The sequence below is a fragment of the Liolophura sinensis genome, chromosome 7 (genome assembly GCF_032854445.1).
Source record: "Liolophura sinensis isolate JHLJ2023 chromosome 7, CUHK_Ljap_v2, whole genome shotgun sequence".
Classification (NCBI taxonomy): domain Eukaryota; kingdom Metazoa; phylum Mollusca; class Polyplacophora; order Chitonida; family Chitonidae; genus Liolophura; species Liolophura sinensis.
The window spans coordinates 21,483,545-21,497,684 of NC_088301.1; the positions used below are offsets into that span (position 1 = coordinate 21,483,545).

A 14,140-nucleotide genomic window follows, 5' to 3' on the forward strand; every position below is an offset into this window, starting at 1 on the left:
ATGGTATGGCAGGGTGATGGGTTGTGTGTTTGCCTGAGAACCAGCAGGTACATGGATGGCTGGGGGCATCAATTCCCACATCTGACACTAAGCAAAGTGACAGTTATGGTATGGCAGGGTGATGGTTTGTGTGTTTACCTCAGAACCAGCAGGTACATGGACGGGTGGGGGTTCAATTCCCACATCTGACACTAAGCAAAGTAACAGTTATGTTATGTCAGGGTGATCGTTCGTGTGTTTACCTCAGAACCAACAGGTACATGGATGGGTGGGGCTTCAATTCCCACATCTGACATTGGGCAAAATGACAGATGCATAGATAACTGGTTAGTGGGCGTTTAAACCTATCCTTGCAGTGCAGTGACAAGATGACTCTGGTAAAACTGGGAGAGAGTCTGATAGATTATGTGCTCTGTTTGGCAAAAATCATTATTTCACAATCTTAAGTAATTGTCAAAAGCACAACTGTACTATAAATAATATTGGCTGTAATACTCAAGGTTTCTTTTTAAGTCTTTTAAAGAACACACATGTATACATATTCTGAAAGTATAACATGAAAATTTGTCAAAAATTAATGAATTTTTCAAGTGTTAACTACATATACATTTGCAATATATCTTCCCGGTTGGACAAAACAAGAAAGAAAATCTGAGTTGAGTTAACTAATAATGTTAACCCAAATACTCTACACTTGCAAAAGATGATATCATAATAACCAATCTGACAAATTTTCCGTGACACGATTTATTACAGATGACAAAACGTTAATTAACCAGAATAATAGTATTAGCAAAGTTAGCCCATAAATGAAACTGCAGTATGGTTGACTTGAAACGGAGAGCGAATAATGCATTGTGTCCGCATACCTTTACGACTGACTGGAGTCTGGGTTGTGTAAAGTGTCGCAGGCAGATAATGACATAGTGTAGGGTAGAAGGAAAGCTCCAGCTACCAGAGGACCTTAAATCTTCCTTGTCTCCTCCCAGGCTTGGGTTGATTAAAGGGGGAAGGGGGGTGGGTTATTATGTGAAGTCAATGACACAGAAATAACATCTTAACCCATTTGACTTTTATATTCCCTTCAAGGCCGACTGATCACAAGAAGCATTTAGAACCCAAGAGGCACTAAGAAAAATCCGGCAGGCAGGATTTTCTTACAGACATACATGTAGTATGTAACCCATGAAGGTACATGTATAATGTATATTCAATCTTCTGCAATTAGAAGGCAACAAGAGTTAAAGTCCCTGAAAAGAACAAGACATGTACGTATGAATTGCATATTGCATTCAAAAAGCACATTATTGTTCAGACATGAGGCCAAAATGAAATGAGATCTCAATCGATGCCTTAAGAAAAACACCAGCTAAACATCCTACCACCTCTTAAATATCCTACCACATATCAACATGTCAAAGACCCTACAAAGATCTGGATTGCAAAAGGGGTAAGTGGAGGGTGGTTGGTGATTGTGTGGGTGGGGGGTTTGAGCAGAGGGGAGAATGAATTTGTTTGGGAAGCTAATCAAATATTTTACGAGAAATCAGGTGCAGGTAGTGGTACAGTTCTACATGTATTACCAACAAACTACAAACAGCTCAATTTTATTAGCTTGAGTAGTGTTTTAGCATTATGCCATACTCAAGACTATTTCTTCAGTCAGTTTCATGGGTAGATGGAACCAAAGGGCCCTTCCCTCTGGTAAGCCACCAACCTCTGGCAAGTTACTGATGAATTTTGTCACATATGATACACAGATTATCTATCCCATATCAGACAACATACTTTTCATTGGACAGCAATGGTCACATGGGGAACGTGTTCATATACATTCCCGTATCTTGCAACCAACGCCACATGCATCTTCCAACTAGGCTATCGGTTTGATCGGCTCTTAACACACAACGGCGTCACTGAAGTGATTCATTCTCACATCCTCTTTTTTCTCTGAATTGGGTATTTTACATACTGGTCGAGGTGTCCGTGACAGGACATGGAAATTTATCCCGCATGGGTCAAAATACTTGGGTTTCCATTGGACAGCAACAGTTATCTGGTGGACGAGTATATTCCTGTATCCTGCAGTTAACTAGGGTATCTCCCTTTATTCAGTTGTGAAAACAATGGTCACATCGCTCAAGCAATTCCCCTATACATTGGTCCTCTGCACTGAATTGATGGGTCTTTGGCAGGAAAACTCCATGACATGGTTACTGGGTCAGAGGATACGGAAATATATGGTGTCAGTTCATATTCAGTACAAAACCTTCATATTTTGTGAGGCATCAGTGACAGGATAGAAAAATATATGGAGTCAGTAACCCCCATACTTTGTGAGGTGTCAGTGAAAGGATACAGAAAACTATGGTGCCATTAACCCTCATATCTTTTTAGTGAGTGAGTGAGCACTTAGGGTTTAACGCACTTGGCAATTTTTAGTCATATGATGACAAAGGAGTCCTTAGAGTGCATGAATGTGTCAGGGATAGACATTAGAGGAACAGCTGGCAAGACAATTGTCCTGTTGATCCCTAAGAGTTACCAAACATTTTTTTGCAACTCGCAGGACAAAATTTCTCCCTGCTGAACTGTTGGCCGATCTATGATTAAATGCACTGTGTACGTATGAATCCACTTGAACACCAGTTTGGGAAACTGATCAAAGTAGCAAACTTTCATGTATGCGCAAATTTTCATCACCAAATATTCAATCACAATCCCTGCTGCACATAAATTTTGATGGACAAGGCCATTTTTTTGTCCGACATGTCAATTGTAATTTTAAACACTGCGTAAGACGTTCCTCCTTGTTGCAGGAAGGATTTCCACCGATCTTTTGTCCAGTGCTGCTTCATTCAGACGGCTTACCAAAGGTAAGTAAGCGGCCCCACTCACACAATTATACTGATAATGACAATGTCAATGTCAATGCAATGATAATGTCAGTAAGCCTCATATTTTGTATGGCCTTTTTATTGGTGTTACTGAGTAACTGTGTAAATAATAATGCACACCATATCAGTGGGGTTTTCAGTGAACGGTAGACCACACAAACGCCCACACAAGCATCATCGGCCACTTACTGCCACAGAGGCCCCGCGAACAGTGAGAGTAACATGTAAATGGGGATAATGGGCATAATAGTAAAATAAAACATGAAGCAAGCTTTTATAATAGTGGGGCATAGTAGACCTGAAACTATGGTAGATGTACATGTATATAGTAAGCTGAATAGTAGGACTGTAAGCTCAATATTTTATTGTGGGTGCCAGGGCACCTGACTGTTAAAATCCCAAGCTGTTGATCATCCCAAAGGTAAACATCCATCCATATTTCAGGTACCTCAACCTGTCCACTGATCCCAAGTTGCCAAAATGGCCTCGCGATTGCAAATGACGGGCATGTGTTTGTGATGGGCGGCCATCTTTATGAAGTTCAAGAGAGCGGAAAAGTTGAACTTGCTGAAACATGGATGGATATTTACCTTTGGGGTGATCTGCAGCTCAGGATTTTAATAGTCAGGTACCATGAGACACTAAGAATTGTAAAGGAATAGCTGCACAGGGCAGGGAGGTTAGTATTCAACTGTTTTCAGAAATTTTATGATTGTTCCTTCAGTCATCCACGGCTATTCTGGGATATGCACTACACTATAGTAAACCCGATTGATGGGTATAGTACACCCACTATCACTGATAGTACAAGTAAATAGGGCATAGTAGGCCCCAAAGTAGGTAATAGTTGGACCCCTAAGTAGATCATAGTAGACCCCTAAAGTAGGAGATAGCAGACTATAGTATTTGACACCTAAGAGGAGGACATGACAGACTCAATATGTTAGTATGGCTGAGTAGATCTAGCAATAATCCCAACAGTTTAACAAACAGCACATAGATCTCAGAGCATGCCAATCCGTACAGTTGTAGGAAGGTAGGCTTATCATGTACTGCATGTACTATACAGTAGGCATACTAGTACCTTAGTACGTTTGTAGGCCTATACTCAATGGTACAGTTTCACAATCGTAATATAGCTACATGCCTGAAGCAATCCACACAGATTTTACTTACAAATGGATATTTAGAATAGTGAGACAATCCCTAAGATTCCGTCAGCGCAGGATGTCAAAGGCGGATGCTGAAGTGCCGATTTTCCAGTGTTTCCGAACTTCCCTGAAAGTCGGTAGCTCCGGCTTACCAGTCTACAATGCCTCCATGCTTGCCTGTGGCCAAATCAAAACAAACTCGCTACTTCCACTGCACAGTGGAGAGTACAGCCGCTAACTTCTACAAGTATCTTCGGAAGTAGCTCAAGGTAGGTCCCCGAACACGACCCGGCGATTTATACCGAGGTAAACTTTCCAATAATTCCAAACTGTGCCTGTAACTTCACAAACCATCCGACTTTCCCTCCCGTAACTTCGCTCCGGCCATGCAGTTTGCGCGATGCATGTTGGGTAGATTATATCCTTCCGCACTCGCGTTCAGAGAAGTAGGTCACCGTTCTGACGGGTAGCCATGTGTTTAGATGATTTCTTCTCATTTGTTGCGCCACCGTTGAGCATTCAGACGTACTTTATCTACAGTTGTGTCACCAGAACAGCTGTGTTAGGGCTAGAGTCGTGGTAATGCCATGTCGGCGGAGGACTACTTCCCTATTTTGACAGCTCCGACTTACCTGTGTGTCGGCTGCTATCATACAGGCACGCACCTGACCTAGACATGGCTTTAATCTGTTTAGTTATTCGCATTAAATGCACTGTAAAGAAAACAAGATGAAAGCTTAAAACTGAAAGTAATTCTCACGTTTAAAAAACACAAAGGCATATCTGCAAATCAACAACGCAAAATTCTCAACAAATGTTGAAGTGAAAAGCATCTTTATTTATGGCACAGGTAGGCCTACGGTATGTATAGCCCTAGTCTATAATAACCACAGTAGAAGCGTTTGAAGTTCACCAGTGATCGTCTGCTCAGCAAAGTTGACCACGTGACCAGCTTACTGTACTCGGACTTGAAAACGGGATTCCTGACGTGAGGTGACATTTGAACATCGGCCCGGTGAACGTCGGCCCATTGCAAATAAAGTTCGACGATGTTGGCCTACCCTATATAAATAGACTCTCTAAGTACACCGTACTAATAAATGCACTTAGCGACATGTATGTCGACACATGTATATTTCATGCCTAAATACGAATATTATAGGCCTACCAAAATCGCAACGACATGGTCGTGTGAAATATTACTGTTGTCACTTTTAAAGCCATATGCTTAATTAGAATCATTAATTTATTTGGCAAGAAACATATTTCGGACCATTGGTTCAATTTAAAAAAGCAATAAAATATGAATTTTTACGTTTATATATATATATATATATATATATATATATATATATATATATATATATATATATATATATATATATATATATAACATACTGAAAAATTCAAATGTCCCACGTACGTGGGAAGGTCTTCTAGATACCTGCGGATGGTTGTGCGTTTCCCTCGGGTTCTCCCCGGTTACCTCTCATCATAATGCTGGCAACCATTGGATAGGTGAAATGTTTCTGAGTACGGCATACAACACCAAATAAATAAATAAATAAATATTTATTTCAATAGCCTCTGCTCTGGTTTTGGGACAGCTGCATGCATAAATTAGTGTGAAATCAGCGTATACTCAAATATTCATGGATTTTATATCTAATCAAGATGCCTAATTAAGACTGTTTTAGGTTATACTGTATATATAGTCAGAGCGCATCGGTTTTACATAAATTCAATATTTAAAATTGTGTGTATGTGTGTGTGTGTGTGTGTGTATTTGCATGCATGCTCCAATTTTGGTCATAATTATACATTTACATATATACATGCACATTTGCTAAAATAATGTCATATGTATGAGATAAGTCAACTTCCTAAATCATGCAGTCTGAACAATTAACGTCATACACTTTGTTATATGATATATAGGGTGTATGTATAAAGACGTGCATTCTAGCATCACTCAGGCAATAGACTTTCTGTTAAAATTAACAGGTTTACTTTCTGAGTGTACATGTACATATACTCCTAACTGTGGCATGATGCTTGATGAATAACGCAACATTAACAGTATTAGGTTTCATACTTGTGAAATACAAGTGCATCCACCGGAGTTAGTTATGTTTTTCTCCAGAGTTTCAAATCTAAATCTTGCATTGCAATTGCAAAAAACAGTTGGTGGGTAGAAGCAACATATTTGGCGCAAGGCAGTCTGTGCTCTTCGGTGTGCTCAAAATGGTGTCCCATTGAGGCATGCTTGCATGCGTGGGATGTCCCAATGAAGCACTGAACTTGTATATGAGCACTCAGGCCGGCCTGCTGCAATTGTAGTAGAAGCCGTCGTGAAATGTCCTTAATACTGTTAAACTTGAATTGATTGATTGATTGATTGATTGATTGAGTGCATGTATGATTGGTGTCAGAACTCGCTCAAAAAAAGCTTCGGAGAAAACCCCACACATAATCCACAATAAACTACGGACCGCCACCAGGTACCTATTAAACAAACACAAGACGGGAAAACAAGCAATCCACTGGGCACCAATTGCTCCATGCAAGATTTGAATACAGTCTGTCTGGGTGCGAATGATTCCTCTGTGTCGAAAAATTGTATGCTATTCTAAATAACAGCGTATTATGAGTGCGATATTTCATCTCATATAATTACTTCGATGTCACGAATAAGAATTTACATCAGAACATGTTAATATGCCGTTCTTACGTTCCTTCACGAAATCATAAAATCAGGACTTATGTATACATAAGTGACGTAGGCACTTCGGGTACGTAGTACCATTTATCAGCTATATAGCACTGTCATGCTCTAGTTGTACTCCCCATGCTGTCTTGTATCGGATATTTGGCACGTGTATTTAGCAGACTTTGGGAGATGTCTGTATATATGAAACCAGTGCCTTATTAGAACTTCCATTGCTCGGTTTCACTCAACAAAATAATCTCTTAATTTAGCACAAAGTCTATAGCCTGGGTGATGCTAGAATGTATTCTGCTGTTATATCAGATTATTCTTTTAGACATAGCACACCTATTCCATTAATCCAACATAAAGATTCTATTAATTTAACAGAATATTATGCCGAATATGACAGAACATTATGTTATACTAACAAAATATATTACATTCTAGCATCACTTAAAAAACAGACTTTCTGTAAAAATTAACAGATTAATTTTTTAACTGTCTATGATTCTGCCATTTGCCTGTGTACAGTCGATATGGGTTTACATTTACGAACAGATTTTCAAAAATAAACGGAAAGAAAAACAACAATCAGATCACTTTTTTCGACAAGCATATACATTTCTTTATCCAGGTGTAGGAAGACCTTTCAGCTGATTATAGAGCAGGGCCCTGTTCTTCAAAACTGGTTTAAGGCTTAAACCAGATTTACCTTTAGGCCAAGTCTTCAGTTTTGTACTTAGCCCGAAAAAGACTGTGTAGCATTATATTAAGTACTAGTATAGACTAAAATTGCTGCTGTTATTTTTTGACTTTGGAGAACAGCATTGGTTAAAAAATTAAATTTAAAATATGACTTGATACCAGTATTAGCTAATATACTTTCGAACAACTGGGCCCAGAAGGTAATCCCACGATGAGAAATTCAAAAGGGCTAATTAGTACTCGGTTCTCTTGGAATGCATGCCGAATGTACAATTAATAGATTATATGTACACAAGCCATACTCATTTTTTGACGATGAAGAGAAACAGTTCAGTGTATAGCTTTTGTATTCGTGTAATAAAGACACTTGTTCTGGATAATCCATGGCATAAATCGTGTGCGTGACTTGACTCAATACTGAACTAACCACCGGTTAGCTGTGTACAGCCTCCGGCATAGTATATCAAAGACTGTCATCTGGTGTATATGTCTCTTGTTAAATCCAGTCTCGGTCAACATCTTGTCGCATCTCTTGCATTCTTTATTCGCCTAATCCCCAGGGTTGTATGCCAGACAGGTAGGGTTTCCAGAGCACAAGGGTCGGTGAGTGTCGTATTGCCCATTACGGAGTCCGAGTGCGTGATTTGACGGGGATTGCTTATATCAGCTTGAACCAGTGCATGTTTGCAAGGTCCCGCCATCGGGTAAAGGTCGGCCGCGTATTTTGACAATACAATGCAACACAGATACACTAACCAATCACTTACACAATACAAAGAGCCTCCACTTCTGAAGGTCCATATGGAAATCAAAACTAATCGTATATTCTGATTGGTTTCTAAGGCTTAATTACGCCCACGTCATAATTTATGGCAGAATGGCCGCGCAAGGACGGAAGATTTCGTTTGGGCACCAGATGTCTAGCGGCTGTGTGTATACTATTACCAGTACTACATTATCACTATATGTGAACGTCATATTATTCAATGCTGCGATGTAAGTGTAGACCATCATATCCATCCATATATGAACAGTGTGCAGACTTATTTCACCTTTGTTACAGAAATACTATTGGATACACTTTGTATCGACTATTTACTTTCCCCTGTATACGTCTTAATCCTCCACCAGTCTCCTATTTCTTTTCTTTTTGGGTTTTAACAACGGTCTAGACTTCAACAGCTGCAATATTCATCCACGTTTCCATACACCTAAACGTGCATAATCCAACGATTGTACAGGTGCAATTACTCTCCCCAGGACAGGATGTATTATACTTCAAGGGTCCTTTGCTTCCTTTCCGGCCGTAAGTGGGAAAGTCTTCCAGCAACCTGGAATAACCTGCATAATACTGGCCGCCGTCGTATAAGTGAAATATTCTTGAGTAGGGCGTAAAACACCAATCAAATAAATAAATAAATGAAATGAACAGGTACAATTTTGAAACACCCATCCGTACTCAACTGAATATGGGACGATGGCTACAGTATCGTCGAATAACACTGGTTTTACTTTGCATTTTCTTGCCCAGATCTCTGACAGGGTATCATGTCTATTTGACGAGTGAAGGAACGATAACATTTCAGATAGTTGCCCAGACATGACAAAAAATGTTTCAAATGGACTAAGCTTGTATGTCCGTTCAGGTTATCTTAGTCGAAGTTAATAGAAAACACTTAGCTACCTCCAACGACAAGTGAATCTCCTCGGAAACTTCATTGAACCTATAAGCACCGTTCTAAAAGTGAACAATTCTTTGAGTACGTCTCTAAATACCAATCAAATCAATCAATCATTCAATCAATGCATCAAATGTATTGATAGCCAAATAGACCCAACAATATAGAGGTGAAAATTGAGGAATTATTTTCTTTTTAAGTCTCCATGCCCTCATGTAGGGAACTTATCTGGAAAGTAGAATATTAGTTTATCAGGGTATGTTACCTTCTTAATTTTTATTCACTTTGATTGGTATTTTAAGTGTTACCTTCTTCCACAATAGCATATAGCAATGGTGGGAGTTCCCGGTCCCCCCCCCCCCCACACCCCCATAACGTTGGCTGCCGCCGTGGAAGTGAAATATTGAGTACGCCGTAAAACACAAATCGACGCTAATTTTAATGTGCTGTATATATAACCTCATCATGAGCTACAAATACTTGTGGATATATATGTTTCACCGGTTACGTGTTACCATAAATCAAATATCGTATTGTCACAAATGATTATCATGAAATGACCTATTAATACCATGCCTCGTAATTTTCTGTTGCCTACAGCGCCACACCGAGTCACACAATAAAGAAACTGCTAGGTTCTTGTATCTTAATACGTCTTTATAGCTGTTGTATTACTGTTTTTACACTTCTAGCTGCCGACTGACAAAACCACAAGTCCTACTCGTAAAATGTTAACTGAACTTTCTCGTATACCACCGTTAGGACATGTAAGGCCATTAACAGTGCAGCATGATGGCCCAGGAGCCTGTCACCAATGCGGTCACTGTGAGTTCAAGTCCAGCTGATGCATGCTTGCTTCCTCTCGAGTCGTACGTGGAAAGGTCTGCCAGGAACCTACGGAAGGCCGCGGTTTTCCACGGCCTCTGTCCGGTTTCCTCCAATCATAATGCTGGCCACCGCCGTGTAAGTGAAATATTCTCGAGTACGACGTAAATCACGAATCAAATAAATAAATAACTAAAAACACTCTAAACAACCAGTAAATTCACCCTCTTATTTGACTCTTAATGACCAAACTATAGATATGTTCTTCTCTAACAAAACGTTGTAGTTTGAACAAGATCCATTCAAGCATACCATAAATGCCACCCCCACCCCAAAAAAAAACAAAACCCCTAAAACAGTCGAATTCTTTTAAAATTTCTGATTTATTTCATTACAATATTTTATATACATTTTGGACGGAAAACAGATATAATTACTTGGACATACAAATTTAACAAGCATGAATATATAATTTACATAAGCTTCTTGTATTCACCTATATACATAAGGTCGAATTACCTAATTAACAGTATATACAAGCATTAATTAAATACTTTTTTGACATTTTATGTACAATATATGTGCAGCCTGTTCCGAATTTGAACATTTACTACCCGAAAAAAAATTTAACAGAAAGTCTGTTGTCTGAGTGATGCTAGAATGTATATTCTGTTATTTCAGCAGATTATTCTGTTAAATATATTATATAAGACATACATTCTACAAATTCAACATAAAGATTCAATTAGGCTAACAGAATATTCTCTTGAATACAACAAAGTATTGTGTTATAATAATACAATAGCATCTAGCATCACTCACACAACAGACTTTCTACTGATTTTTAGTTTAAACCGTTCGGGATCCTGCAGTTTACTCATTTCTTGCACACATTAGACTCTGGAGTCGATTCTCAACTGATTTAAACTAGATCGACGACTACAGCTTGCAAGCACAATCAAACCTCCGAAGACCAGGTTTACATTTTAATCTACTTGGCAGGAAATCAAATCACACCCTGTATAAACTCACATGTAATGCTATCTGGGTAAATTCTTGGGCTGCACTGTTTTTTCCCCGTTAGCGCACTTTTGTTTCTAACGAGTGGTTATCAGTACTGTTTAGCCTTATCAGCAAAAGGACATATATACAAAAATAAATCATGCTCAAGCAGGCCAAGAAAAAAATAATCCACAGGAACAGTTTTAAAGGTTCTAAAACCCCAGAAGCCGTCTCTATAAAGTATGCAGGGAAGAAAAAAAAAGTAGATGTCTAATTATGTTGTTGGTGGAGGTTATCAGTTTTAGAGGAAAGTGACGGTAGCCCATACCGTGTGGGTTTACTATAAACGGAACTGGCTAATACAGAGCACTAACCATGCCAGAAAAACATTTATATTTTAGTGCAAATAAACTGCTCATGTGTTTACCTTTGAAATATTACATGGGAACGCGCAGTTACGTATGATTCGCTAAAAAGCTAATGTAAATACTAGTTTTGGGGTTATATTTTGTCAAACAGATAACACATGTTGATTGTTCGACAGTTCAGCATGCGTAAACAACCATGAATAATCAATGTTTTAAAAGGTTTGCCCAGTTTACAAACAGTCCTGAATTTCCATAACACAAATGGATGTTGATAACAAAAATATGTGCTTGACCTACTTCGCTCAGACCCATTCTTGTTCTATTATCAAACAGGTCACATTAGTTGCATAACACACCGTAGTTCTTCCAATAAACAACCAACCTGGCCTGTTTAAGTCATTTTTATATTGAACACTTCCACAGGAGACTGGAAGCCAATACTTCAACAGAAGACTGGAAACAAACACATCAATGTATTCACAGGGTTGCTAGAGAATATTTCTGAACAGGAATTCACGACTTGAGATAATAGTTCATGCCTTTTTCCATTCGAAAAGACACAATCCAAAGATGAAAACAAACTATTAATGTACATGTTGAGAAAAAGTAGGGTCTTTGGGAGTTCCACTTTTTGCATATTGTTTTACCGGTTGACAAGCTGAACTGTGAGATGGACACTTCCCTTACTCCATGTATTTCACCATCAGACCAAAATAACAAAGACATACATATCCACCTTTGACAGTTCATGCCATGAATATGTTATAAAAACGTAAGTACATGAGAAAAGAATATTCATAACTTTATCAGGAGTTTCTACAAAAGTTATAAACTTCATAACTTTTTAAAAGTGGAGGCTCTTTGTATTGTGTAATTCATGCCTAATGATCTGTCAACCCTAGTATTCAGGACATAAATAAAGGAGAGCTATATAAAATCTGTCAGAAGGCCTTATTAATTAAATCTATGCAGGTAGAAGACTTTGATTAATTAATTCTGTTTTCAGGTAGGAAGGCCTTGGCAGGTTGAGTTAATTTTCAGGAAGTAGGGCCTCGATGGAATGAGTCTGTTTTCAGGTAGTAGGGCCATCACGAGAAAGGCTGTGTTTTCTCCTAGACCCAGGCACTGTTAAGGTTAGAGAGGCCTCTGTCTTTGCCATAGGTTTAGGCAGGGATGCTGATTTACCAGCCTCTATCTTTGTTGTTCTACCGCTCCTGCTGGTTGCAAAACTTCTATCACTTCTTGCTTCTCTATCGGTCTTAAGACCGCCTGAAATTATAAAAAAAAGAAACTGAAACTTTTTTGTTCAGCTACTGATAAAAAAGTTTGTCTGACTCCAGCTGGCTGAAGGACATTTCCTAGTCTGAGATACACACAGCATTTCCCTTGTCATAAAACTCTGCATAGGCCAGGAAAAGTACAGTTTTATGACTTCAAAAGTGGGTTTTACAAACACATCATTGTCAAGAGTCCAAGGTGTTTTAAATCTGCCTACCCTTGCACCAGGCAGGCATTTTCTCCACTCTAGATAAGGACCCATATCTCATGTACATGTGATGCTTCAGTCTCTTAATTCTCTCCACTTTATAGCTTATATATGGACACATCCTAAATCATTAGTGCATATACACTTAAAACTCCTGACTCAGAACTTGGAATGAACTTTCTGAGAAAAAAACTTCTTTTAATCAGCTGAAAAGAATGTAAAAACTAAAGCCTCCAGTACATTTATTTAAGGGATATAGGCCTACATGAAAACTACTGTAAGTTTTTTTTTTTTTAAATTTCCAAATTTTTAGTTAAGGATGTGTATAAAAACAGAAAAAAAATTCTATGCCTTGTTCTTGGGAGTAGTCTTACAGACCAAAAATCAACAAAAATGCAGTTTTAATTTTTGAGACATAAGATGTGCCTCAAGAATAAATGTTTTTGTATCACTTTCTTTGGCAGAATTTCCTCCATTCCCTACATAACCATAATCTTCATACCAGTTCTTGATTTCATGTATGCTTTAAGGATAAAATTGATTATAATTTTTTTAAGCTGCACATACAGCTGAGATATGTACATATATAGCACAGTCACACACAAGACCATCCTGTACTATCACAAAATTTATACACCAGACACACCAAACCAATTCAAATTTCTGCTTTACAGGCAGAATGAATTTGTTTTTCAGAACTGGAGAAGGGTATAAAGTGAAACTAAAAAATCATTTATTTCTTCGAAATGGGAACTCTCCAGGCAATTTTTCCTGTTCAAGACATATTTATGTGATCAAAAAGCCTTGCAAAAAGGAAAATGATAAAATCACCAGGATCAGTCAAAATAGAAGTTGGATTTTCAATTTTATTTTTATTCCATTTTGGATTATTTTTTGGTGTTGTAATATACAAACTGAATTGGGTGTCGCCTGCAGACAGTCACTTGTTTATCCAAATCCATGGTGTCTAGTTACAAAATCTCTCATTGCCCTTTCAATTATGGTAACTAAATGTTCCATTCCATATATTTCTCCACAATAGCAATGCCATGTGTTTGAGGTAACATATATTGAGTATTGAGGTTTCCTGTGCAATAGTGACTCAGGTCCAAGCTGAACTGACCAAAGTTGTCGTGCAAAAAACATCATCAAAAAAGCAGTAATGAACAACAGATTACACTGCTTAGGCCTCAGTTACTTTAGGTGGGAAAGCGTCCCCTTTCACTGAGTAAAAACACCTTTCTTAATACTTCACCGATGCAAATTTTCATGAACAAAAATCCAACAAAACCCAATTTCATTTTTTTTTAAATTGCA

The 14,140-nt window shown here is 38.3% G+C and overlaps 1 protein-coding gene across 3 annotated transcripts in view; it reads right to left on the reverse strand.

Annotated features, from left to right (window-relative positions):
- Window positions 1–10,348: 10,348 nt before the first annotated feature.
- LOC135469760 (regulator of G-protein signaling 22-like) overlaps window positions 10,349–14,140 on the reverse strand; it is a 64,967-nt gene continuing 61,175 nt past the window's right edge. For all 3 annotated transcript variants that reach the window (XM_064748345.1, XM_064748344.1, XM_064748346.1), the window contains one exon: window positions 10,349–12,606. In XM_064748345.1, coding sequence (XP_064604415.1) covers window positions 12,410–12,606 — 197 coding nt within the window. In that variant the 3' untranslated portion in view covers window positions 10,349–12,409. The remainder of the gene's footprint in view (window positions 12,607–14,140) is intronic.